This window comes from Megalops cyprinoides, chromosome 3, assembly GCF_013368585.1.
Source record: "Megalops cyprinoides isolate fMegCyp1 chromosome 3, fMegCyp1.pri, whole genome shotgun sequence".
In the NCBI taxonomy this organism is placed as follows: Eukaryota; Metazoa; Chordata; class Actinopteri; order Elopiformes; family Megalopidae; genus Megalops; species Megalops cyprinoides.
In genome coordinates, this window is record NC_050585.1 from 43,803,818 (window position 1) to 43,831,698 (window position 27,881).

Consider the following 27,881-nt stretch of genomic DNA (forward strand, 5'->3'; position numbering starts at 1 on the left):
TTATGTGTACTTTTGTTTATGTGTCCATTTTCGAGCCGTAACTGCACCGGCGTGGTGTGCCTCGGTCTGCGTGCAGTATTCCAAGAAAGCGGATGTAATGTGGTCCACTTGCAAACGGTTTTGATAGTGTGACGCTTGCCCTGTCCCGGCTTGTGTGGCCCTAAGAATGGCATTCCAAAGAGAAGTGGGAGTTTCCAGGAAGTAGCCATATTGGATGTACCAGAGCCTCTTCAACTGTGTCACGGAGAGAGCGAAACGAAGTACCCCTTTCGCCCAGGCTGTTAATAAAACACTCACACTCCGCATAATGGCTGCCACGGATGTAGACATATTTTCCGTAAGTATGCACTGGTTTGATTTCTCCGATATCTGCAGCTGCTGTTGGTCCTTCCTTAACGCAGTCATCATTTTTGCCACACAAGTAATAGCTGGCGAGCAGGCTACTACGGTGATGGTGGTAGTGATTTGCCTTTCAATATCTGACTGGTCCTGATGAGAATTTAATCTAGCCACGTTGTGTGTTACTCTGAATGGAAAAAAGATTGAATAGATGAAGCAACTGAGACACTGTAATTCTAAAGACAGAACTGCGCCAGTGGTGGTACTGGGTGAACGAGCTGTAGTCCAGCTATCGTATGGTGACGAGTTTCTGGACCAGAAGACCGGTGGTGTTTTGAAAACGTTATCGATAGTTTTAACTTAGCCAAATCTGCAGTTCCATGGGATAAAACACGCCAAAGGACTGTAACCATTTACCGTGTAGCGTGTCTCATTGCAACATAGGCATGCAACATTGCGTGCTTTTTGTAGGCAAACCTCAGGTTAGGTGAGGCTTCATCAGATACGGTTGTCTGAATGATACGTAAGTGGAACTGTTGTTGACATATGGTAGCCCATCTTGTGCATTAAGCATAGTGAGCGTACACGTTGCAAATATTTCTTTTTTGTTTAAAAATAATAATAATAATAATAAACCACCGACGATTTTGGAATGCATCTGTTGGTAGGTCTACTGTGATTGGGAGCGTCCACTGAGAAAAAAGGAATGCTATACGACTAGCCAATATTGGGAGTTCCATTTTTGTTTGCTTATCTAAATGAAAATACTAAGCAGTAATGAACCATATGCAGAAAGAAACTGCGGCGTTATACACTCATCATCTGAATACAAGCCTCAATTTTGGCTGGACCGGTTTGTTTACACTGGCCTGTTTGAAATCGAACAATCTGAAGACGAAGCAGAGCAGCTCCCTCGTAACGTTACAGCTAATTACAGTGTAGAACAACAAAAAAGGTCGGTGACAGTTTTAAATGGCTCGCCGAACCAGTGTGGAACTGGTGCAACAACACAATAGGCTAAATAATACTGTGTAAAGTGAAATACTAATGTTATATTTACAGACGCCGTGAGTCTTGACGGGAGTGTTTAACTTCCAGTCAAGTGATAAGGAGATTCTTTGACTTGGTGGATTGGATGGTTTGGCGTTACGTACGTGGATAAGTAGATTAGCAGCCACCCACCCCCTCGCAGGTTGCCACGAATTCCTCAGTTGAGGGAGAGCGAAGGTAAAGTCAAATCTTTCTGAAAGCCAGCGGCATTGCATTGGATGAAACAAGACAACGGATCTCGTGCGTTAGAATGTAGTATGTAGTAAACTCTGTTATATATTATATTAACTCTGTTAATATTCTATTCCTTTGCCGATTGCATTTCTAAGCCGCCCTTGAAACGGTGGTGTCCCTCGCCCACTCACTACTCCCTCGTTCACTCACTGCGGCTTCCCTCAAAGTAATGTCAGTATGTTCTCGTCGCCGCTACATTATGAAAAGGTGCAAATAAGGGCATCCTTGTAAAACAGACACCACAGCCAAACTGTCCCAGGTCAAGGACATGTCACTGACTCCATGGGGAAAAATGCTATCAGCTACCACTTATTGGTACGTTACGTTACTGGTACGTTTTTTTCAATGACTGGGAAAAAATTGTCACGCTTTGCAATTTTCGGCTTGAATACAAAATCTACCGGGAAGGGTGCAAAGTTTTGTATATTTGTTCACTGATGAGTTATTTCCGAGGGCAGAGGACATGGAAATCTTGTGGCCCAGTGAAGTAACGGTTCAAGAAAGGCTCCATTGTGCTGTCTGTGTGTGTCAAGAGTACTGAGCGACTCAAACAGATGATTGTTGTGTGAAGCGCTTTGCCTGGTCTATGCTCCTTCTCATGCAGAGACAGATTTGGCATGCTGTGTGAGTTCCCCTTTTCATTTTTAGGACAGTTTTTGGACTTTTCACTGGGTTCAGCTTGCCAATGAAAAAGGATGGGGATGCATATGTTAAATATCCTGTTTCGGTTTCTGCAGAATTGCATGTGAAGTGTGTGAACAGAGACGTGCCTAGCAATCTGGAGCCCATCACTAACACACTCAATCTGATGTGAAAATAGTTCTGTTCATAATGACTCCGATGTCGTCTGCCTGGGCAACGAGGTAACCTCAGTGGTGTCCCCATAAAGAAATAATAATATAGTGAGAATATATTGTAGAAAATATATACTTTCAGTTTAGTCAATATATTGAAAATTGAAAAATTGTTTTTTTTGTATTTTCCAATATATTTTAAATGCATTTGAAATATATTCTTGAACCGAACAACATATTTCTCAATATATTACAATATATTTAATTTTCGCATGGGTCGCAAACAGGGTATCAAAAATTTCGATGTTGTAAAATATGCATAAGGTGAGCACTTAGGATGAGACCAATTATTTGAATATACTTGGGTGAGATCACTAGTTGATTCAGTTTTTGAACACTAATTTAACTAAAAAAAAAAGGGAAAACCAGGGATTCATCCTTTCTCATTAACAGTAATGAAGGAGAACCTGGGAACCTTGCATTAAACAAAATTCGGTGGTGTTTCATGCCTGAAGGTGTGAAAGAGTGCAGCTCTTTTTTGCACTGAGTCAATATTTACACAGACAGAAGCAGAGTTTTACACAGTGTGTGTGTTGTTGGGGACGGAGAGGGAGGGGGGGCTTGGGGAATGGGTTTCGATGGTTTGAATATTCAGTACTTGGAGCCAGAGAAATACAGAAATATCACATTAATGGAAATATACATCCCTAGTACGCAGCTCTGAATCTGTGATATAGACAGTGTACAGATAAAGGCCGCACAAGCTTGCCATCATTGCTGCTGTGTAGTACTGCGTGAGGCAATCAATTAGCAATTCCAGGAGTTAAAACTAGTTCAAAGGGTATAAGATCACAGGCATTGATTTTTGTTCTGCTGTGAGTCTCTATTTTGGGTCTGATTATGTAATTGAACGCCAATTGATATGGGCCCCTTTAGATCGTTAAGTGTTTGATCTAGACCAACAACGGACAGCGGTCGATATTTTAATTCAGAACCACTGAACTGTTGTTATGCCTTTCTTATTGCCGGTATCTTTTATATCCTCTTTGTATTTTAATCACGCCATTAACAATCTCCATATGATTTGCTCCGCTTCGGTATGAAAGAGTACAGTGCGGCTGCATGTCTAGGCTTCACTTGTTTTCTTCCCTGCCGTTTCATCTTGGTCACTGTATTTCACTCTCGTCTTGCTGTCCATTGTGCAGTTTATATCCATTCCCACTAATATAGGATTCTGTTTTTAGGCCTGTCCCTGTTCCTTGTGTTTCTCTCCCCTGCTTGTGCTTGGCTTGTACGCCTCCCTCCATTGGCTCTCTCGTGTTGCTCAGATTTCCCTTTGTGTCCTCTCGTCTTCCTCACTGCTGTGTGGACCGTTCCGCTCACGTTAGTTTTCAGTGTGCTTTCTCTGCGTGCTCCCTCTCTTCTGCTGAAATGCTCAAGTGGGCAGCCATGGGGACGGTGGGAAGTGACTTCGCCCGTAACCGTAAGGTTGCTGGTTCGACTCCCCACTTGGGTGGTGCTGTTGTACCCTCAGGCAAGGTGCTTAACCCAGTGCTGCATCAGTAAATGTCCAGCTGTACCAGTGGATTACATTTTAAAAAAGCATGGATAAACTTGTAACTCACGTTAAGTTGCTCTGGATAAATTGCACCTGCCAAACAATTAAATGTGAATGTAGATCTAGTAGTCGGTTTCATCTTCTTTTTCTTGTTTGTCTCTGCTGAATCTTGGTCCCTCTCTCTTTTCTGGTGGAATGAGTTTCCTTCCAATATTCTGCAATATCTTAAGTCGCTTTCATGATAACCATAAAGACGTGGCCCACCTCTTTAAATAATGTGCTCACATTTTCTGTGCTCTCTAATTTCGATTCCGTTCACATCACAATTTTATCTCCTAAATTTACATATTTTTTCTGGCAGGTTTTGTTCATCTGCACAGTATACTTTTAACTGGATCAGTTTTAGAGTGAAGATTGCTGGCATTTTAATTGCACATTCTTCTGAACATGTGCAAAAGCTATAGACTCAATTTATTCAAATGTAGGTATTTAGTCTAGATTTTGTGTGGCAGTCTCTCTAGTTAAGTGGGGTAGGGATCAAGTGTAAACATAATAATAAAGGCTAAATATAACAATAAAGAATTTTGTGACCTCTTTAAAGTAGACATTTTTCTTTTTACAGGCTTGAAATAATATTTTCCTAGAGTATTCATGGATTCTAGTCGACTAGAGACCTGCAGAAGTAGTTCAGTAATCTTAGCATTTCTGTGAATCAGTCCAGAATATTTTAATATGCATTTGAAGTCTGCCCACACTGTTTTGTTGGTAGTGTGGCTATTTTGGTGATACAGACATAACACAAGGGCGTTTTATGTAGTGCTGGTATCATGTTTTTGAAGATACTTCTTACAGAGATCCATTTTTTCAAGTAAACAACAGAATTATTGCAGAAACGTCAAGGCCAGCATGCTGGTGGCTTAGGTTTATATAACATATTAGCATAGCTGGGCAGACAAAATTGCAAAATGTAAGACCCAGAGCCATTGTGGATACAAATTTTAACAAAACACTCTTGGGGAAATAAAACAAAAAATAACAAAACCCATTTACTTATGTCCTGGGTTGTGCTGAAGTTAATGTCTGTGGCATTTCCTTTAGTTTAGGGTTTGTATTTTAGCTGCCTGAAAGAATTCTGAATGTGGCAAAATGTCATGTAACGTAATCTGGTCTTGCCCCCCTCTAAAATGTAATGTCATGCAATTCAGGCTTGAGGCCTCCAAATTGTAATGTAGGGTAATGTAATGTAATCTAAGCTTGAGGCTCCCCCCCTAAAATGTCTGCAGAGTGTTCTTGTTGTCCTCTATTCTGTTATTTCCTCTTGTGTTCTGTTCTGCTCCGGTGGACAAGGCGGAGTGACGGGATCGTAAAAAGGCAGCCAGACAGCTGTGGGCCCCATTGTCACAGATACATGAAAGATAGACTTGTTATCTTTTTTGGTGGGGAGGTGGGGGGGTGGGGGGGTGCTGGTTTGGTGCCACGCGGTGGCCACGTCTAACCATCTGCATTTTTTTTTTCTTTTTTTTTTTATGTCCCATCGATTGTTCTGTTTGTGTTAGCAGCACGTCGCTGTGGCGCAAATGATTTCCTTGCCAGTTGGCTGGAGCTGAGAGACAGAGCGAGCAAGCGAGAGAGAGAGAGAGAGGCAGTGAGAGAGAGAGAGAGAGAGATAGAGGAATCAGGTGTAGGAGGAAATGGTCTGGGTGTGCCCATCCAAATGATGCCCTGTCCTGTTCCATGGCCCATCTGGCTGAAAGACACAACACTGACAACCCTGGCTTTGCATGCTTCGCTGACTGCATACTGTGAGCATATATATATATATATATATATATATATATGTATATATATATTTCTGTTACTCTGCTTTCATGCACAGACGTCAGCAGTTATGACTGCGCATTGCACAGAAGACATTGATTAAGTCTCACTGAAGTCAAAAGAAATTATTGCTCCTCTCAGCCAAGCGTCCTACCATTTCCTTTTGAGTGAGGAGCCTAATTCTCCAGGGAGGGGTAGCATTTCATCATCCTGGGACTATTTAGCAGCAGCGGTCTGAAAAGACCTGCTTTCCATGGCCTGACTGCTTCTCGTTGTGTAAGAAGCAGCCCAGTAACGTGCAAACCTTTTTTTTTTTCTTTTCATCCCCTCCCCTATTTGCCTTGTACGTATTCATCGCAAAGCATTAAGTATTTTTCATAGAACAGTTGCTGGTTAGTGTGATTTGTATCGATCCCAGAGAAAAAAGAAAGTGGGCTAAAAAAATATTTGGACAGATTTAGTTGCATTCCTTTTGTGCCCTCTGTTGTAGTCATAACAGCCTTCTCGGGTTCTCTGGCCGATTCCGATGACATCACCCGCCAAGTATGCGCCCTAACAGGGAGAGGCTCAGCCAGTAGCGCTCAGATGTGTACATTGATCTCTAGGTGTTACCTGCCTCAACCCTTACATCACAAAATAACAGAGTTACTCATATTTGCTGTATAGGGCAGTGCTATTTCCTATTCACTGTATATGGCAATGTTATTGGGATTTGCAATATGATGCAAGGATTTCCAAACATCTCATGAGCTTGGACTCCGCATAGCAAGATGAGGAGAATAAGGACTTCTGCCAGGCAGAAACTTCCATCTGTTTTTAAATAAAAACCATTAAGTATGGAATGCCAGTCTATCTTGTCACTCTCTGAAGTTGCAACACCACCAACGCACTGACAGTATTATTTTTGTTACTATTCGAGGACTCTTTGCTCTGTTCTGGAAGCTCAGTTTGCGTGTGAAGCTAATCATGTGAGGCTGACCTGCATATAAAATAGATTCTCATTAAAAATGGCCAACTTATATGTCATTAAATATTTGACATCAGTATTTGTATTGTATTGATTGTATTGTATTCAGGTTTGTTTTATTGTATTGTGTTACTTGTACCAATTTTCAATCCAAGGCTTTAAGTTATGGACCTTATTAACGTAAGTGCTCAAGGACTTTGATTTGGGACCTGTAGTTTTGTCATTATCTGTGAGTATTTACAATGATCACCAGCTTTCCCCAGAACCCTTTGAAGTGCACCTGGGGAGACTTGTTCCCTTGGTTGACAGCCTCTGTTTAACATTCTCAAGAGTTGTGTAATGGGATCAATTAAGCCACTTGACTTAATTGTGAATGTTGTGCAGGATGCAGTTAGGTTTTGTTTTGTGTCTTCATATTTATTCATTATTATTTTAATGTTGCATCAGCATTCTGCATGCAATCAAGTTGTTACATTTTTTCTATGTTTGTGAATTGCAGAACTGTATATTTTCTGAAATAATTCAACACTCTAGAACCGTAATAATGTTATATGACACACTGTCAAAGGACAAAACAAACCTGTCAGAAATTTGGAGTAAATTATTAATGTATTTATCTTTCCGTTTGAATCTTTCCTCAGAGTGAAGAAAAGCGGAACTTGAGCCTGGGCGGCCATGTTGGTTTTGACAGCCTTCCTGACCAGCTGGTCAGTAAATCGGTGACACAGGGTTTCTGCTTCAACATCCTCTGTGTGGGTAAGTAGATGGACACTGCTGGAAACTCTTAGTTATTTTTTTTCCTGAGGCAGCATTTTTGTGGCTAAATTGACAGAGAAGCCTTGACGCTCTAGAAGGTGTTCATTAAACGTTGCCCCTTGTTTCACAGGGGAAACGGGTATTGGCAAGTCGACGTTAATGAACACGCTTTTCAACACGACATTCGAGAACGAGGAGGCCAGCCACTACCAGAATGGGGTATACCTGCGACCCAGAACATATGACCTGCAGGAGAGCAACGTCCACCTAAAGCTGACCATTGTGGACACGGTTGGGTTTGGGGACCAGATCAACAAAGAGGAGAGGTGGGCCGCCATGTAGAAATTGCAGGGACCCAAGGAACAAGCTGATGGGAACCAATAAGGTTGCCCTCAGTAGCTCCCCTACGCCCCCCACCCCACCACATATAGTCCTGTGTTTCATTTTGGTACCAATGTGTACGAGCAAAGGACCAATGGGTTTGTACTGTCTTGGCTGTTGCAGTGTAACGAATAGGCAAGCAGGACCAGGGAGCTGAGAGGAGATATGGAGAGGAGATGACTGGCAGAACTAATGCAGTTTGAAAAGACATGAGAAAGTTTGGCAGGGAGAGAGGGGGGGGGGTGGGGATGGGTGAGAGAGGAGAGGAAATTCTTGGTTTGAGCTGCAGCTGTGGGAATGAGTGTTTGTGTGACCCAGGAAGGCAGAGGGCTTCTTCACTCTCAGCATGACACAGAGGGAAGAACACTACCATAATTCATCTAGTTTGGGACAACACTTCCAGCAGAAATGCCACAGACAGAAAGCTTCAAGAATTCCTAAGATGTGCATTCTGGGAAAGAAAAAAAAATGCTGGGAGATGTCAAGAGAGAGGTTAAATGTTTTCTTGGCAAGTCTTTACATTACAAACAAACAGTCGCTAACAAGCCAAGTGCAGGGATCTCAGATTCTCTTAAAGACATAGCCATGGGTGCAGACTTATAGGGCTCAAATTAGCCTTCTCCTTAAGTAGAACCTTAACGTATAGGCTATTGTTTATTATATTCTAGTGCTGTGTTAATCTTATCATCTCACAATTTAACAGTCCCCTTTGTGGAAGGTTGAAGTCCTGCAGGTTATAGTTTAAATTAGTGACACATTAAATCCTAGAACACCAGGGTGATTTGTTAGTCAGATAATCACTGTAATTAAGCAATGAAGAGAACTGGTAAAAAGATCAGCAGGCCTTGCACCCTTAAAAACTTACATTGCCTGGTCTCCTTTTAGAATATACTAAAGGTTTAGAGTTGCTGAATCTCAACTGAAATGGGTTTTCCCTTTTTGTCATGGTGTATTCCAAGTCATTTTTTTCAGTCCACATAATTGTACTATATGACTTATCCTCAAAAATAGATAAGCAACATTTGATTTTGTCCTCTGTTCTGCTCTGTAAGTCTAGGCTGTGCAGTTGGGTTGATGTTATGTAGTTAGAGAGTAGAGAGGACATGCATAATTGATGCTGCTATTGATTTCAGATGATGATAACTTGTTTGTGTGACAGTCTCCCTTGGACAGACAAAGCGGTCTTGTATAATAGCTGGCTGTACGTGAAATTTGATAGAAACAATTAAGAATGACACATTTTGTCCAGAGCAAAAAAAAAAAAAAGGCTGAGAAAGGCAGTACTGTTCATTTGTTGTCTTTTTGATTTGGTCTTTTGCAGCTACAAACCCATTGTGGACTACATTGACACACAATTTGAAAACTACCTTCAGGAAGAGTTGAAAATCAAGCGCTCCCTATTCAACTACCATGACACGAGGATTCACATCTGCCTGTACTTCATTGCTCCCACGGGACACTCTCTCAAATCCCTGGATTTGGTCACTATGAAGAAGTTGGACAGCAAGGTGAGGAAGCCAAGCACAGGGACATATACCAGGACTCTGCATGGCCCTCCTGAATGCATGTGCTCAGTGTTAACATCAGGTACCTCAAGAAGGAGGAAAAGAAGGAAATGGGGAAAGAAGGAAAGAGGAAAAAGGGAAAATAATGAAGGAAAGTCAGAAGGAAAGAGAAAAACAGAGAGAAAGATAGAAAGAACAACAGAAAAAAGTGTCTTCATTTCAGCCTCGGTGCAGCTCCAGATTCCACCCCTTATGCCTTTTATTAGTATGCATTTCATTCACAGATGTGTATGTTTCGGGCTAGGCAGGGTTCCTTTCTAATTCCTTTCAGTTTGAGCCGGATTCAGTGTCGGTGGAGGCCGGGAGGAAATTCCAGATAGAATCCAGAAATCCGTGCAAGCGGGGCTCCATCGTGGGGCCCCCTCGGCCATACGACTCCACCGTCGGACACGTCCGCCTTACAGCGGCGTCAAGCTGGGCCTGCTTTCTGCTGGAGGCTGTTCAGTGTATGAGGGTTTGGCGCTGTGTGATTTGTTTGGGCCAGCTCTGAGGGGATATGTGTACTGAACCTGTGTCTGTACAGAGGGAAATGGCAGGCAGCAGTGTGGTGTGGTGGCGAGGAGCAGGGCAGTGAGATTCCTAGGTATCTTTGCTGTTACGCCCCTGGGCAAGGTGCATCACCCGTAGTGCATCAGTGGGCATCCAGCCGTACAAATGGATGGTTATGTAAGCTGTTTATGTATGTATGTATGTACGTACATTATTGTTATTTAGCAGACGCTGTCACCCACAGCACAGCAATAAAGTGGCAGGAAAAGTTTCTCAAACGGCACACCACCAGGTTTTAACAAGTGTCAGTGCCAAAACGTGGTACTGAGATCACAGGTGCATGCTGAGATCAAAGTGTAAATGGAACGCAGTATATATGATATAGGGACTATACCATGCCAAGTACAATTTCAAAAGATACCCTGGAGTAAACCTCCACATAATTGCACATAACCCTGATACTCGCTCTGGATGAGTGTGTCTGCTGAGCAAATGTTACAGAAAATAAAAGGGGCAGTAAGTGTTAAGTCCGTGAGGGCCTGTTCAAGTTGTGGCTTTTCACACAAAATCCTTTTAAAAGCAGCTGAGTGTGGGTGGTGTGGGCAAGATGCCACAGATTATGGTAATGCAGTGTTATGTGTCACTCCTCTATCTCCCTCGGTGGAAATTTAGCTCATTGATCGCCGACTTCACTTTCATTCAACTGCAGCGGTTTAGCAGACTGACATTGGCGCGTGCCTGGAGGTGAAAGCGTGGAGGGGAGGGGCCTCAGGGGTCGTGACCCCTGCAGACACTGTGGGAGCAGCCTTTGAGTGGTGGTGTCGAGGGTGTGAAGCTGACGGGCTGAGGGCCCGGCCTTCGGTCTGGTGTGAAGAGCGGAGGCGCTGGAGAGACTTGTCAGTAGAGAAATTCGCACTCCCTGGCAGGAGTAGGTGATGTTGCAGGCTGTTGTACGGCGCACCAAGGGAGTCACCAGCCCTTCTGAGGAGGATGAAGACGCTTTTCAGCTTTGTCCATTTCCACTCACATTGCCTGTTATCTTTCAGTGTGTCCTTTTCAACAAGAGCCTTTGAGTAGGAAATGCAGAGGCAAACCAAACTGAATCTGTAAACAGTGCTATACAGATGACATACTGTAGAAGTGAAGTAGACCTGACAAAGGCCTCCATGGTCGTAATATTGTAGAGTTCCCAGTTTAATTAAAGTTTCCCTTTAGGGAGCATTACACCCACGTGTGGATGTTTTAATATCTGCTGAGTGTAATTTTTTACTTCCCAGCACCTCTGAAAGGTGTGTGTATGGTCTCCTTTCCTTTTAATACAGACACAGTGCACATGCTACCCTAACGCACGGTGTCTCTTTTCCTCTTGAGACTTGCATTGTCTTTCAAACTATGATCAAGGAATTGCAATGAATGGACAGTATGCTGCTATGGACTAACATGCCAAAGGAGAACTCCAGTAAAACGAAAATATATTTTAATCTTTTTTATCACATTTGTCAACTAATAACTTCCATTACTGAGCTTTCTGAATAGGTTTCTCTAAGACTAGAACCTGAGCCTCCAATTGATGACACAAGCTGGCCTGGCTACTAGCCAGAGCTTTTCATAGAGTGAGTGGAGAAATGCATAACCCTTTTGGGAAAAATTATTCCTTTCCAAGGATAGCACAATTATCACTTAAAAACACCACACCTACCTCAGCAAAAACTTGAGCTAAGTAGCTCATGATTTATGATTTGTGCGTAGTGAGGATTTAATTATGTAGAAACTGAGAGGGAATGCCTGCTCTTTCACATTCAAAGAATGAGGGGAATGAAGAACTGTGAGCATCATAAAATGAACCTCTAGTTTCGTTTTAGTTTTCGTGTCGGCTCTGAGCAGTGAGATGTGTGGTTTGGGTTTGGGTTTGTCTCTGTGCTCCCAGCTCTACCCCTCCTGCGTCATACACTCGGGAACGGGAGGAGTGGTGTCAAGACTTTGGACCAAACCCACGGATCTTCTGTTATTGCTGAGGGTTGGAGGCCCTGTGCTGTTTATCACTATTCCTCTGGCTTCCTCTGCTACTTGGGTTCCAGTCGAAGTAAACCGTCGTCACGGTTGCATCTGCACTTGTTTACGAGAGCTGCAATTAAAGTATTTGTACATGAGAGAGTGCCAGGGTCATATATTTTTTTGTCTCCAGAATTTATTGGAGGAGTCCTGTTTAAAAAGTTTAGCCTGTTCTGTAATCACACTTAATTCCAACCATAATTCTGCTCCAAAGTGAAAGCTGAACTTAAATAGTTTCCTTGAGTCCTTGCACAGAAGTATCCGTGTGTTCCAGTCTCAACAGTTCTTCCCCAACCTTTCCCCCGCATTTGCTGAGGAAAATGGTGCGGTTTCTCAAAAATTCTGACTTTGACTTTGTTGGTTTGTCCATATAGGTGAACATCATCCCCATCATCGCCAAAGCCGACACAATCTCCAAGAGCGAGCTGCACAAGTTCAAGATCAAGATAATGAGCGAACTGGTCAGCAACGGCGTCCAGATCTACCAGTTCCCCACAGACGATGAGGCTGTGACGGAGATCAACTCGTCGATGAACGTGAGACCCCCGCCCCACCCCTCACTACCCGTTTTTCTTTTCTCTTTTTTTTTTCCCCTGAAGGAGCTGAGAGAGCTGATTCAAAAACCAGCAGCTGACCTTCCCTTCAGTCCTCCACAGGCCAGGAGATTTGTTCAAATGGATTCCTCTCTCTCTCTTTCCAATGTTCCATTTTACTGTTACATTCCAGGGACGAAGGGAGCGACTGTCTCGGGCTGTAAACCCAATCAGTCCCGAGTTATATAAATAAATTGGCAGGGCATGGAACTGTTATAGAGCCCATTAGTTGATTAGAAACTAGAAATCCCTGTGTTCCCCCTGTAAGCCCTTTGGTTCGATTTTAAAATGACTTCAGAGCTCCGGTTAGCCATTCTTGGATCGCTGCTCTGTTCCTGAGGTTGGACTCGAAAAGTGCTTTCCTCGTGATGTCAGGGTTTGCTGCCCAGGGTAATTCTGGGAGCAATAAGGAAACATACGCTTAATCACGGCTTGAGCATGTCTCCAGATACCGCCGCCCAGATGTTGGGCTCCCTTTACAGAGGCAGTTTTTTTTTTTTTTTTTTACGTCCATCTGCATTCCGATTTGGAAACCGTTTGTAAATCGTAACGCAGATTGAGATTTAAAAAGACATAAAGGGTTGGACTCCAGATTTCAAAGACCCGCTTTCATAATCCGCCCCTAGAGACATCCTCGGTACGTTTACAGTGGCTTCATACAAGTGTAAAGACATCAGGCTTTTAGGCCATATGCTCAGGACTGCGTAGGGTTGCTCATTGGGTCAGAGGGAAGGGATGTATTTTATACTGTAAACATTTAGAGTATCGCAGCAAGCCAGTTCACTAACAGGATGAAAATGAGGAATGAGGTTGGAGTTTAACTTTTTTTTATCACCTGGGGGAGTTTCTGTCTGCCTCTTTTGTTGAGACAAGCATCCTGGTTGATCAAGAGCGTGCTATGACTAACAGTGCAAAACAACAAAAGGAGTTTAGCTTGGAGGAAGGCCGCTTCTCAGTCAGAATGTCTAGACACTTGCCGGGTCTCCTGCTGACCGACTGTCCAGATAGGGAGGGCAGAGGCAGTTACCTATTTCAGATTCCCCACTAGAACTAGTGCTGTGACCAGCCTTGTAAATCAAGTCTGAGAAAGGCTATTTAAGGATGGACTAATGGACTAGCGCAGGCTTGTTGAGGACCACAGGGCAAGTCACCACCATATTACTGAGCTTTAACAATCACAACAAATCTGAAAGGTACTACCTAGCGATATTTAAGATGCTATTTAAACATGTGGCCAGCCACCACATGCCAAATTCCTTAATACCAAAACTAATATCAGAGTGGACCTTCTCAGTGACTTGCCCGGTAAACAGTGTGTGTTCCAGACAGCTGCTGGACACACCCATGTGCTGACTGTTAAGACAAAACTCAGTTAAGATTCAAGATTGTTGTTGTTCTTTCATACGAGGGATAAATCTGAAGCTGTCAGTCTTTTTGCCTCCATACCACCAATTCAGCTGAATTGTAAACTGTATTGGATAACATCGCATGCATTTGAATAGTGCCCGGAGACAGTTCTAATTCAGTAATAAGTGACTGGATAAACCACACAAAGGCTCACTGTCAGAATGATTATAGTTGATGTCTGATGTGCCGTAGGCCCTTTCACCAGCAGAAATATACCATCAATGACAATACCGATGTGATGTGTGTGCAATCAGCAGAAATGGTTGTAGGCAGCTCAGGAGCTCTCTTCTGTAAAAAGTTGATAAAAATTGATCTGTGTTTTTGACTCCTAATTCTACAGCCAGCCTAGGATCCATGTCTTTGTATAGTGTAAAGAGGACCTGTGGTTCTGTCATTCAAGAGACTGATGCCGCACCACAGCTAATATGAACAGCTTGATCTTTATGAATATGAATAGTTCCTTTTAATACAGAAACAGAGTTTATTTAGGCAGATGTCGGATTTTTGTTATGTCTCCTCGGAGAAATCTTTCGAAATCATTAAGAATGGGGAAAAAAAAACAGGGGTGAACGTGCCCAAAGTGGTGAAGTGTGCAGGGAGGAGGCGTAACTGGTGGTGAACGTGGTTTGTGTGTCTTCCAGGCCCACCTCCCCTTCGCCGTGGTGGGGAGCATCGAGGAGGTGAAGGTGGGGAATAAGATGGTGAGGGCAAGGCAGTACCCCTGGGGAGTGGTGCAGGGTAAGTGCTCCTGGTTTCCTTCTCTGGCTCTCGCTTGTAGACGAATCCCCTCCTTCATGTACTCCTGAACACTGCAATAAAAACGCTAACATTAACGTGTGCCCATATGCACATGTGCCCTGACTTACTAAAGGGTCCTTCCTTTGAATGGCCTTGTTTTCAAGCTGATAGAACCGGCTAAAAAGCCAGTTGTGATTTATGGAGAAACAGAATATTTTGAAAAGTTGCTTTGAATGAAAATACTATGGTGTGGGGAGGTTATTTGAACCCAGCCGGGAGTCCGTGTGGAATGCAGCTCTCCATTGTCTCTCCGCTGTTCCCAGGTCAGAGCCCCGGGGCATGGTGTGGCTGGGTTATGTTTCGTTCAGTCCTTACCGCTAACGGCTACCTGATCTGAAAACAGCTCGGGGTGGGGGGGGGGGGGGGGGTTTCAGCTCAGTATCTGGAACATTGGGCGCTCTTCCTCATTTTTTCCCTTAATTATTGTATTAGCTTAATTGTCACTTTGTTTTTTTATTCCATTGTTGTCGATGATGTATCATATCTGAAGATTACGATTGTCACTTATTCTCTGTGAATATTTTTAGTACAGGGTTTTTGAAAATTCGCAGCTCTTTTTGTGAAAGATTATGTTTGTTGCCTTTGATAAGTGAGTATTTTCAAGACAGGGTTTTTGAAAATGCACAGCTGTAAATGTATATAGCTAATTACCTAATTAGGCTAATTAATTGGTTAGAGGGGGGAAAAATAGTATACACATGGTGCTCCAGGTGTGACTGATACCTCCAGTCTGGAGCGTATGGTAATGATCATCACATGGGAGCACATTAGCCATTATCGGAAGGACACATAGGGGGCAGAATATGTTTCCTTCTAAATCTGTGTCCCCCTCATTGTGGGGGTAGGTCTGATGCCTGAAGCTGAATTGGTAGTTCACCGTCACTCCCCCTCCCTCTCTCCTTCCCCGCCCCACCCAAGTGGTGCTGGTAGTTCACATTTATAATTACTGGGTCATTGAATTATGAAAATTTCATGCTTAACCTTCTGAAACACTACAGCGTTTTTTTCCACTGTGGCACAGGGAGATTGAGGACGCATTGCTCTGTCTCTCTCTCCGATGCTTTAATCCAGAACCTGTGCTTTTATGAGGGCAGAGATGAGCCACAGTATTAGAAACGCTGCAGTGTATATATGCCACAGAGAGAGACGTGAGGGAGATGATGGCTGTAGGACGTCTGTACCTGTGATTGGTTGCTTGGGCTGTCTCTGGACGCTCCGGCTGAGATGCCCGTGTGACACAGAGCCGAGGTGACATGCGAAGAGCAGCGGTGGCTCCTCAGCCGGCACTTTCGCGTTCTCCGGGCTCTGACCCCGGATGTGTGTGACAGGCAGGGAGGGGCTCCGTGACTCTGCCTGCTTCGCAGCCGCTCACCCCCCCATGTGTCTGTGATGTGTCCCCCCCCCTTTGCCCGTGCTGAATGCACGTGTTCCCCCGGGGTGCTTTTAGACAGGGGTCAGCAAATTGCATTCTGGGTCTCAGCGGGGACACTCTCACAGACGGGCTGCTACACAGCAGATGCCAAATGTTTTAGCTTTTCCCTCAAGGCCTCACGGAGACAGGGCCCTTGGGTTCCTGAGTTTCCTGTCTTCCATGTAGATTCTCCTTTTCTTGCTCCAAATACAGGGGTGTATGTACACTCAGACTTTGATCATAAACTTACTTATTAAACAGTCAGCAAGCATTTCCCTCTTACTGTTGGTATAATACTGTTAGCTTAGCATGGTGGACAGTGTAAACACATGTATACTATCACCAGAAAGATGGCCGCATTTATGTTTAGTAGCATTGGACCCTAATAATACTGGCTGCACTCTAGAGTCCATGGACTCTGCATCAGACTTTGAATTCTTGCAGGATGAAGCCAATGCTTAAAGGCAGGAAATGACTCCTGGTCTTTGTATGAGAGGATGCATGTGACATGAGACTGTGAGAACCTAAAAAGAAATAACAAGCCAAAACCCAAAAGGGGATTAATTAAAATATTTTCTGCCATGTTTTTTTTTCTCTACTAGATGACCCCATGACATTTATTGCTTATGTCTTCAATTATATTACATTATTTGTTTGCTTAACAGACTGACTTACATAGCTTACATCTGACATGGATTAATCTATTTAAACAGCTGGATACTTAGCTACTCACGTGGAATGAATTAGGCTGAGATCAAGGTTACCAGAACAGTGTCTTACAGCTGTATGGAGCCTACAACCTTCTGGTTACTGGTCCTGGCCCTTAACCACTACGCCACTCTTGCCACTCAGCAAGAGCAGGGCTCACGGTTGTCACGGTGATGGGATCACTGTCCATCCCTGCCCTGGGAGCCGGAGGCTGGGACCTGCCAGAACCAGCAGGCTCAGATCTGATTGGACGGCTCCACTCACTCCTGCGGCTCGGAGGAGCTGTTTATTTAAAGCCTGTTTTTTTTTTTTAATCTCAGCAGACAGTGGACTCAGATATTTCTCAGACAATTTGATCTCTCAGGCCATGTTTTAACATTCCCAATCAGACTTTGTGCGATTAGTCATTTTAATGCTCATAGCGGGTCACAGAGAAAGCTTGAACAGGAGACAAAACCCTGGCACAGTGCAACATGTGTTACTCATTAAGGAAAAGTTCACATGCTCTCTGACATCCTACCCTTTGGAGTGTCGGTCTTTGCAGAAAAGAAAATAAAAATGGACCGTGGGTCCCTGTGAGATGCAGTATGCTGCTGACAGGCCAGCAAGGGCTTTAGCGATAGCGTGTGGTACTAGTTCCTTTGTGCCGCTCTCTGCTGATTTTAAGGGTCATTCCATACCAGCCCAACCATTAAAGCAGAGGTCTCTTACATGACCGTTCCCAGATTTTCTTCAAAAACCTCACCAGGGGGCTTCTTGAGCCCCACTAAGGTCAGAAACACAACTAATGGATTTTATTTTATTTTATTTTTTAAAACATTCATATCAAATCTTTGCCAGCCGGGACCTGGAAAAGGTCAGACAGAAGTGAAAAAAGTGATCTTGACGGCGAACTCTCCCTGGGCTCAATTTAAATGCCACTGTGTGAAGTGCCTTGTTTGACTCGTAACGACTTTGGGGGCTTAAGGAAGAAGCAGAAGGCACTTTCACACATTATTTGAGAGGCCATCAGACGAGGGACACATTTTAATCAAATTTCACTCCCACCCTTCCTCCTACTGGGAATGCAGGTCCTTAAATGTAAAGGATTGCTGCAAGAACTGCAGAACTTTGGTGTGTGGGAGCTGTGAACATCTGTGGAAGATTGTGGTCAACCTGGGTCAGCTGAACCACAGTTTCCCGTGACCAAGTTTAGCCCAGATGTCCACCTATTTTTATGTATTAAAGACGAAAGTATTTTATGCATTGATTTTTTTTTCTTCATTGCAGTCACACACTGAATCACACATTTTATTGATATGGTTGGGATGAAACGACCTGGCTCAGGGAAATGGAGTTGTTGAGGCAGGTTGAGTTTTGGCGTTTTGAAACCCCGGGTGGAGCCGTGAGCGGCCGTCCCGAGAGCGGAGCGGAGGATGCTGATGTGACCCTGCTTGGGCCGTTTGTGTCGTTGGCAGTGGAGAACGAGAGTCACTGTGATTTCGTGAAGCTGCGGGAGATGCTGATCCGAGTGAACATGGAGGACCTGCGGGAGCAGACACATGCCCGCCACTATGAGCTGTACCGCCGCTGCAAGCTGGAGGAGATGGGCTTCAAGGACACGGACCCCGACAGCCAGCCCTTCAGGTAGGCCCTGGCAAACTCTGACGGCAGCCGTCAGGAGCAGTTACACGAAAAGAAGACCCAGGGCTTTGCAAAACCAAAGCTTCACGTGAATCTAAAGGGTGCTGCATCATAGAATGTTGGTGGTGGAGGATTGTGTGGACACGATGGGTTAACCTCTTTTTCTTCCACAGTCTACAGGAGACGTACGAGGCCAAGAGGAAGGAGTTCCTGGGTGACCTGCAGCGTAAAGAGGAGGAGATGAGGCAGATGTTTGTGAACAAAGTGAAGGAGACGGAGGCGGAGCTGAAGGAGAAGGAGAGAGAGGTGAGGAAGTGACCGGGACTGGTGAGAGGGGAGGTGGGGGTGTCACATGATGGGGACCCCTAAACAACCTCACTTGGCGCAGCGGCAAGCTCTTTCGAAATTGCTTTCTGTACTGGAATTCCAGTTACAAGAGCACTGAGGGCATTCGTGTCACGAAATGGGTCCATTTGCCTCAGTTCAGTGACAGGGATACTTTGACATTGTGCTCATTATACTCACCTCCTTCTTTTTTTTGGGGGGGGGGAACTGACATGCACCGCAGAACATGTATGAGGGGAATATTTTTCTGTCTGCTGACATGCTATTCTGTGCCTCAGTGATACTGTGTGACACTATTGTGCTGCTCTCCGCTGATTTTAAAGATCATTCCCTACCAGTTCAACCATTTAAAACAGAGCGATTTCTTACCCAGCTGTCTCAGAAATGTCCACCAGGGGGCCTCTTGGGGCCCGCTGAAGCTTGAAATGCAAGTAGTCGCTGACAAATGCTTTGTGTGTGTGTGTTTGTCGGACAACAGCTGCACGACAAATTCGAGCAGCTGAAGCGGATGCACCAGGAGGAGAAGCGCAAGGTGGAGGAGAAGAGGAGGGACCTGGAGGAGGAGATGAACGCCTTCAACCGGAGGAAAGTGGCGGCCGAAACCCTGCAAGCACAGTCCCTACAGTCCTCGCAGCCGCTCAAGAAGGACAAGGATAAGAAAAAGTAAGCTCTCTCTCTTTCCTCTCACCTTCTGTTTTTCCTTCTCTATCTATCTGTTCATCTCTCTCCCCTTTCTGCTCTCTCCCTCTCTCCCTTTCTCTCCCTCTCACTCTGGGGAAGGGACAGGGCGGGGAGGGTTTGGGGAAGGACTGAAACAGTCATGCTGTGTCAGAAGCAGCGGCGGCCCTGGCACGGTGAAGCAGGGACAGTCTGGAAGTGGCAGCTCAGGCCGGAGCCTGGCGTCACACACAAAGGTCCTTGTTTTCCCCCGAACGGCAGAGAGAGCAGTTGTATTATACATCTCCGACCGGGTGGTGAAATGCGTACAGACAAACATCTAGAGAAGGCCTCAGCTTCATGGCAGTCCCTCCACACTGTAACTGAGAGAGACGAGGAGGAAGGCCTTTTTGTGAGGTGCAAGGCTGAGCTCTATCCAAAACAAATGCCAGAAGGCTCCATCTTGTGGAAGCTATGTGCTATACTTCCTGGAACCTTCAGTTCATCCATTTTGTGGTTAATTTCAGAAATACATTAGAAATTATTGTCAGCTCATTTTAAATGGTGGGTTTGGTTAATTAGTTGGTGGTGTTAGTCACCGGTAAGTAAAAACTACTCAGAATTCCTTATCAGGAGGGCATTAGAATACAGTTTTCTACTTATGAAAAACAAGGTTCCTAGGGGTTCCACAGTGGCATATGTAATCTTTATTAGCTCAGGGCTTCAGACCAGGAAGGAATCAAAAATGTAGAATTTTTTGTTAGTGGAATTTTTACACGTGTTAAATTTGCAATGCAAGGCCTTTTTCTCATAAACGTCAAGTTCTCGTCTCAGGAAAAAAACAGGGTTTGTGGCGCCCTCTATAGAAATACCAGGGAAAGTACCACTAGCACAGAATTGTGAAATATGAGGTCAAAAGTGATTCACTGAGGTTGTGCTCCATTTGCTCATCTTTTCCCCTCAGTTTCTTCTTCAGTAGTTTTCAGTCTTGTCTTTCTGGAATTTATTTGTCTGAAACAGGAACTGTTTTCAGTTATAGTTTTGATATCAATGTATACTTTCATTGCAAAGTATAGTCCTGGATTTTTTTTTATTATTAAATCAGTGAATTAAAAAGAATCACACACATAACCATTGATTAGTATTATTTGTTTCCACAAATTTTAATTTGTTTGTTTTGTTTGATTTTGTCATTTCTTCTTTCAGTTAATTTATGGGCACTGCCACCCAGGCCGACCACGGATTTGTCTTCCATCACCATAGCAACGTCAACTTGTTTTTTTTTTTTGTTTGCTTTCTTTTTTTACATTCCTTCATGACACTGTGTAAGTGGACCAAAGACACTGGGGGAGAGTAAGACACAGAAAAAAACAGAAAGAAAGAGAGAGACAGAGAGATGCATTGTGGGTCCTCATTGGCTAATGGGTTGAGAAAAAGGCCATGCCCTTTTCTAGGTTCGATCATCTTTTCAGTAACGTGGAACTTTTTTTAATCCATTATTTGAAATTCTTGGAGACTTTTTTTGTCAATGGCTCATAGCGGCTGATTGAGGAAAGAAGACAGCAAAACAGAAACATTGGACTCTGAAAAGTCCTCCATTATTTGGTTAATGGTACTAACATTCATGTCAACCTGTTCTTGGAGAGATAACCCAGGTTGTCAAGTGCTGTACTGAAGGTAGATTAGGTAACACTAAGTGGTGGTGTTTGGGAACATGTTGGCAGTCTTTCTCAGTATTCAAACGGTGTCTGAAATCTGAGCCAGTCTGGGCATGAATGACTTCATATATAGCATTAACAGCAGTTCAGTAAGTACTTGTATGTATGTTAATAAGTACATATACATAATTTCCACTGAATATGACCAGAAGACCAGTCGTAAGTCTACAAAATATGAATTTCTTTTGGTGCTGTTTTTGTATTAATCCAGATGTGTATGTGTATATTTTAAGAGCTTACTTGCCTTTAGAAATTATGCAGATATACAAATTACTTTGTCCTACATTCCTAGTAGTTGTACACTAAGCAGTATCACACAATGCTGTATGTAAGAGTCTTTGTATATACTTCAAGTCATGGATGTGAGAGAGGTGTTTGTCCACACAGCTGGGGTGACACAACCACTGAACAAAGTGCTTCGATCTGCATGTGGGGTTTTTTTTTGCTTTGCAGAGTGGGAAGGTAAACTGTGAAAGGGGAAGAGCTCAATTCTCTTTCATTGGAAATAAAGTCAAAACCTCCCTTTGGAAGTGTCCCTCTGCATCCCCTTGCTATCTCACAGGCATTCTATGATGTCATTTCCTGTCTTCCTTGGTTCTTGATGGAGCAATAACTGCCCGCTCCCTAAATGATGAAATACATTACTTTGTCATCCATTTACACCTGTGAGTGTCTGTGGATTGAGAATGAGCATTGGTCACATTCTGTCCTCTACGACTTGGTATAATATATGATTTAGTACCATTGGAAGAAGAAAAAAGAAATTAACAGCAACTAAACTGTGAAGCCATTTGCTTTTTTCTTGTGATGTTCCACTTGCTTGTGTTTTAATTCAGTATTCCTCATGCATAAAAAAGAAAAAAAAAAGTCAACAAAGGAAAAAATACCCACACACTGATATTTATCTCCTCAAATTAATTATTTTGTTGTAAGTAAGTAAACACGGCATTTTGAAACAAAGACTGGAATGAAGATCAGACTTTGGCTGAAATGTTGTTCATTTTCTCACAATCATGTATTTTGGGAGCCACACATCCCTAAGGGGGTTTTGTTGTAATTGTGTGCCTAATTGTTTAGGGCTAACTGTCTGCCTCACTGTAGTATGGGTGTCTAGGAGAAACAAAGTCATGTCATTGGGCAGAACCACAAATATGTACTATCCGTTTGGAGAGTGGAGGGCAGTTACAGTATGCACACGATGCATCTATGATAGCTACCTTCACATATTAAATGAAACTTCACTCAATTTTTTTTTCTTGGGGGGGGGGGGTGAGGGGTAATGGTACCTAGAACGTTATGCAGAAATTGCAGCGAAATCAAAAGGAGCCACTCCCCTTAACCAGTATTCTCATGGGGGGTGGGGTGGGGGTGGGGGGGGTGTCTCCGCGTGTTAATAATCTATGACTTTCAGAACATACTGACCTCCGCAGTACCGGACAGCCTAAGCGTGTGTAACGGTGTTGTGTGAGTGACATGGACAGCACGTAATGGATGACTTATCACCCCGCTGAGGCCAGACTGTACCGAGCTCCCTTCTCACAGGAAACTCCATGACCTTGAATTAGACATCTGTATCTGAGCTGGAACTTTTTCTCCAAAACAAACCTTGATTTTCCCTCAGGAACAGACTTATGTAAGGGCCAGTAACGTTTAGGAGAAGAAGAGCAATTTTCCGAAATGTATTTTTAGCTTCGATATGAGCAGTTACATGCAAAGATATATTAATGAATAAAATCAGTATGGGGTTTCCTGGATCAGCAATGAATGTGAAAGGTTTAATTGAAATATGAGGAAAATGTAATACTGTAAGTGTTAACTTTATCCAGTTACTATAATCTACAAAAACTGGGAAATTGTGAAAGTCACCTACAGTAGTTTCCCTCCATTGAAATACAGTGTATTTGCACTAATGAAGCAATGGTAGTAGCTCTCTGTAATGCAACATTGTTAGTTAATTAACTGCTTCTTGCTCTGTTCCTGCACTTCAAAACAAGCTTTCTTTCAGATCAATATCCAGTAGTGTTCCTACAATATAATTAGTTTACAGTTTTGAAACTTTATAAAATTTGACTGGCCTTTTATAGCATGAAATAAGTATGATGTAGCTCTGTCAGCATTATTAACTATTATAAACTGCACCTCTGAACCCCTCATTGAGTCAGCTTATGGACCTTTATGCATCAGTGTTGTAGCTTGTGCTGAGATTCACATTCAGCAGTTTTGTCAGTGTATTTGAAGTTGACTTGAGGGGGCAATGACTTAAGTAAAAAAGAAAAACCCATAATTGGAATCTACTGTACGTTGCTTTGCTGTTTCCCCCTATCTACGCAGTAAACAATATTTTGCTGATATTGCACATTCATGTTTGTGTTATTAATCTGTGGTTTCCTAACCACATAGCCGATCCCATTGTAACTCTTGAGAAATATAAACTGGGAGACTAATCCTGAGGTTACTCTCCTGTTTTCAACTTTTTTTTTTCTCAGCTGTGCACGAATCTCAGGACTTTGTGGAAACTTGAGACCACAAGTTGCATATGAAAGCCTTTAGTGGGATGAATGGCAAACTTTGTGCTGCCATTATTGGATTTCGAGGGGGGAATATTACATAAGTGAATTTTGGCTAAAGGACCTGATATGTCAAAGAGGAACCGTACATAAAATAAACGACTATTTTCATGTCATTTGGACTTGTGTGTATCAACAAATGAGTGCAGTCTGCCCCAGCAAGACAAAAGTTAGGGGTAGTTATATTTCCTGAGAATGGAAATAGAAGAATGCACTCCTCTAAGCACATACGATACCTGGGCTGGTGGGTATCTTTTTCACCCATTCCCATTAATTGTGTTATTGTAATTTATTACAATGACTGAAATTAGGTGTAGCTGGCTAGTTATTAGGCCTCATGGCTAGCTGCCTACTCCCCTTCTTTAATGGACATACGCTTAAATGACAGGAGGACAGTGACATGGCACGCTAGCTAAACAAGATTGATCCAAGCAGAAATACTGCAAGTTGTGATGCTTGAAAGCAGCCTTTGAAGAAGAAAAAACGAAACTCTTGATGAAACTCTCGAGCTGAACGATGACTGCCAGTCAGCCTGACAGAATTCTTCAGCTCAGTTCGGCTGGTTCTTGCCATGAAGGGGATTCAGTTTAACAGGCACCCTGAAGCTTCCGTTGTGCAGACATTACATTTGCGTGAAAAAATGCCTATCAAGTGTTTGAGGGATAGTTGTTCTAACACTAAATTACTATGTGAATTCTCATAGCCCTGTTGCTATTCAGGGAGATAACATACAATTGATTGCAATTAAATTGTGACTTTTGCTTTTCATAAAATGGTAGATCTCTAAAAGGAAAATGTTCATTTTAATTGAGGTAGTGTGGCTACATTAGTATACTTAACTTGGTAAATTTATCTGGTGGTAGAAATCTTTCTATTAAAATCTCAATCTCAACATCATTAGTGTGTCAAATCATTCTAATTAATGTCTTTGCTCACATGCGCAAAACCAACAGCCAAGTAACATCAGAACGTGTTTGTGAATCTTTCCGTTGCTACCAAATGACCTCTTATCTTTATTTTTATCCTCTCCTTATCAAATGAGTTCATGACCGTGACCAGTATGTATGGCATTTTCCTTCCTTCTATTCTGAGAATTAAAAGCAAGTGCAGGGTGGGAAGCCACAGTTCATTATACATGTTATGTGTTTGAATGAACAGTTCACAGAAAGGTTGGATCATTCAACAGAGGTAAGTGACAGGCATCCATTTATAAATTCAGAATATCCTTTTTTTTTTATAAAAATAAGTCAAGTCACAGCCAAAGAAAAGGATCTTCCCCCTCTTTTCTCATGGGGGTTTGGCTTGGAAGGCCAGATTTATTTAGAAATTTCTTAGAAAATTATCCAAGACGAACCATTTTTAGCTGCCTTTAACATTTTGAAATAGCTTTCACGCTGCCTCTTCTTCACAATACTTAAGAAAAAAAAAAAGGTAATCACATTCTGGAGCAAGTAGGCGTTTTTCACAAGCAAACCGTAAAGTACAAACACAGTATTGAAAAAGCAGTATTCCATGAACATATGAAACTTCCAAAGGAGAAAATGTTAAGTATACAGTTAGTACAGTCAAAATGGAAACCATTTTAAGAGTAGTATGAGATACAAAAATATAATTCCAACTTAATCTCCCATAAAGGATATATGCACAAATACCTCAGTAACTTAAATGATTTGAATATAGACTTACTTTACATGAATAAGCAGAGACTACAGTTACTCCAAGATATGTTACATGTAACTTTATAAAATATATACACATAATGTGTGAACAATAAAAAAAAATGCAGCTGTTTGTCACTTGACATTAAAGCCTTTCTTACAAAAGAATGCAAATAAATGGCTAGGAAAAGTAGTAAACTACTGAAAGAACAACCAAATCTCACAGATTAGTGGCTTAATTCAGTCAAACTATAATGCGCTTTATCCTTAACTACCTAATAATTAAAGTGTAATGTTTGACACTCAAAGTTGCAGAAAGTAATGACAGAGCGAGTACACAGTTAAGGACAAAGTGCATTTCATTTAGCTTGAATCTTGGCATAGGTTTAATAATAATAATAAAGTTTAAACAAAGCTTTTCAAAATATATTTAGATGAAAAAAGCTTAACTCCTGTAAATGTGAAAGTGCAGCATTTGTTATGTAGGAAGGTGCCAATTTTACAAGCTCCTTAAATGGCCTTCCTACTTCTCTGTGTGAAAGTTCAGGCTGTACAACTTGGGGTAGCCTTAACTCTATCAAGAGGCCTTGGGTCCATAACTTTGAGAAACTCAATTTAAGTAGGTATAACTTGTATTACAACTCAGCTTTTGATCAGTTTAGTGAAGCCCGCTCATAACGTGTGAGAACTGAAGGGGAAAAAATGAAACTCCTGTTTAAACCTACATTAAATGTTACTCTAAAGTTGTAGACAAAGCCCCACAATGTTTGCATGACCCCCGCGGAGACCTTAGCTGACCGGAGGTTGGAGAGGGGGGCAAGGGGAGACGTCTCCCTGGTAGGCCTCATTGAGACCCCCCGCGTTGTTGTCCCTTACCTCTAATGCCATCCCCTCATTGTACAGGCACCTGAAACCATCATAGAACTCATCCACCTCCTCCTCCTCCCCTCTGTTCAGTCTGAGCTTCTGGGCCCGCCTGGGCCGGCCTATGCGCCTCCAGCCCCTCCCTGGGGCCAGCTCTGGGTTGTTGGCTCGAAAGTTTGCGATTCTGGCTGTGTCGAATATGTACACAGCGTTTGGCGGGAAGCAGAACTCCAGGCTGGCGAGGTACTCGTCCGCCATCTCTCTGCAGCGGATGAGCTCTGTGCTTGAGATCTGAGGCAGAGAATAACGGCGTGCTTGAGAACTTTGCTGTGTGTAACAAGACATTGCTCTTTGTCTAAAGCAAGGTACTCATTACAAAAGCCTGTCGTGATAATTACTGACCAATTCCATGTTTTTCATTTCGCCAATAGAACACAAATGACATAAAGCTGTTTATGTGGCTTTAAACTGTTCTGGATACATATAACCATTAGTGTGGCAAACCCCTCCCCCTCGGTCTACGATTTAAGGTTTAAGATGAATTCCTACCTGTGCTTTCTTTAGCAGATCTGTAAAAACAGAAAACCAGTCAGGAGTCAGCCTCTCGAGCTCCAAGGTAATGATTGCCAAGGCGAGCGTGGAGCCTTTAAACTGCGAGAGCTGGTGGCAGGCCATACAGTGCTGCACCTGCCTGGTCCACGGCGCCACCTGGAGGCAGGGCTTCTTCTGAGCGCACAGGTGGGGAAGATGGGGGTGTCCGGACATCACCAGGGCATGGAACTGTGATCATCAGAAAATCAAAAAGTAAAAAACGGAGACCAAAACACATCGTCAGCCTCCCCCCACCTCCCCACCGCGCCTAACAACTAACACTGAGGACATCCTTCGCGCCCATCTTCTCCCGACCGTCCATGTCCATGTTCTCCTTATCTCTGTACCCTCCTCTTTTTCTCCGCTGGGGTGCAAACCCCTCTTTGCTATGTGCTGTGCTAGTCCGTCTCCCTGTCCAGGCTAATACCATTTACCAACTGACTGGATGGCCTATCTTTCTGATTCCTGGTTCAGCTAATGTCCCTGTTTGTATTTACCAGAGTTGTTCCTCCTGTCAAAAAAATGTTTCTCTTAAATCTTCAAAAACTGATCAGTCTGGCTTTTGTAAACTTTAAAGTTTAGTGAGTAAGCCATGGCATTTAAAAATAAAGTAACTTTAGTTTTACGGGTTGTAGTGACATATCAATGTGGGTGAAGCTATAGAGCAGGCTGGCTGAGATCCACTAAATATCACCACAAATTTTCAATAGGGAAAAAAATGATTGGGTTTTGGTGAGGCATCCATTATGTTAAGAATGAACGAGGAAACATCCCACTTGATGAATATTTTTAATTGAACAACAACTTTCATGAGGAATGTACTGTTGAAACAGAGAAGGTTCGTGAGACTTAGATGAAATGTGTTGTGTGTGTAAAAACAAATGAAGAAAAAAAAAAAACAGTTACATATTTTTCTGCGTATTCAGGGTGTTACAGAA

At 43.0% G+C, this 27,881-nt stretch overlaps 1 protein-coding gene across 3 annotated transcripts; it reads left to right on the forward strand.

Annotated features, from left to right (window-relative positions):
* The first annotated feature begins 30 nt into the window (after window positions 1–30).
* Window positions 31–27,881, forward strand: LOC118775641 (septin-8-A). Of its 3 annotated transcripts, none has more exons than XM_036525649.1 (10): window positions 31–337; window positions 7,402–7,516; window positions 7,647–7,842; window positions 9,219–9,405; window positions 12,378–12,539; window positions 14,645–14,741; window positions 18,378–18,546; window positions 18,717–18,849; window positions 19,367–19,551; window positions 26,917–27,881. In XM_036525649.1, exons 1-10 carry the CDS (start codon window positions 215–217, stop codon window positions 27,080–27,082), a joined length of 1,533 nt encoding a protein of 510 aa, XP_036381542.1. In that variant the 5' UTR covers window positions 31–214; the 3' UTR covers window positions 27,083–27,881. The 3 variants fall into 3 exon arrangements, with proteins under 3 accessions (XP_036381542.1, XP_036381543.1, XP_036381545.1); XM_036525650.1 differs by having other exon boundaries at window positions 26,920–27,881; XM_036525652.1 differs by lacking the exon at window positions 26,917–27,881 and adding an exon at window positions 20,752–22,498 and having other exon boundaries at window positions 33–337.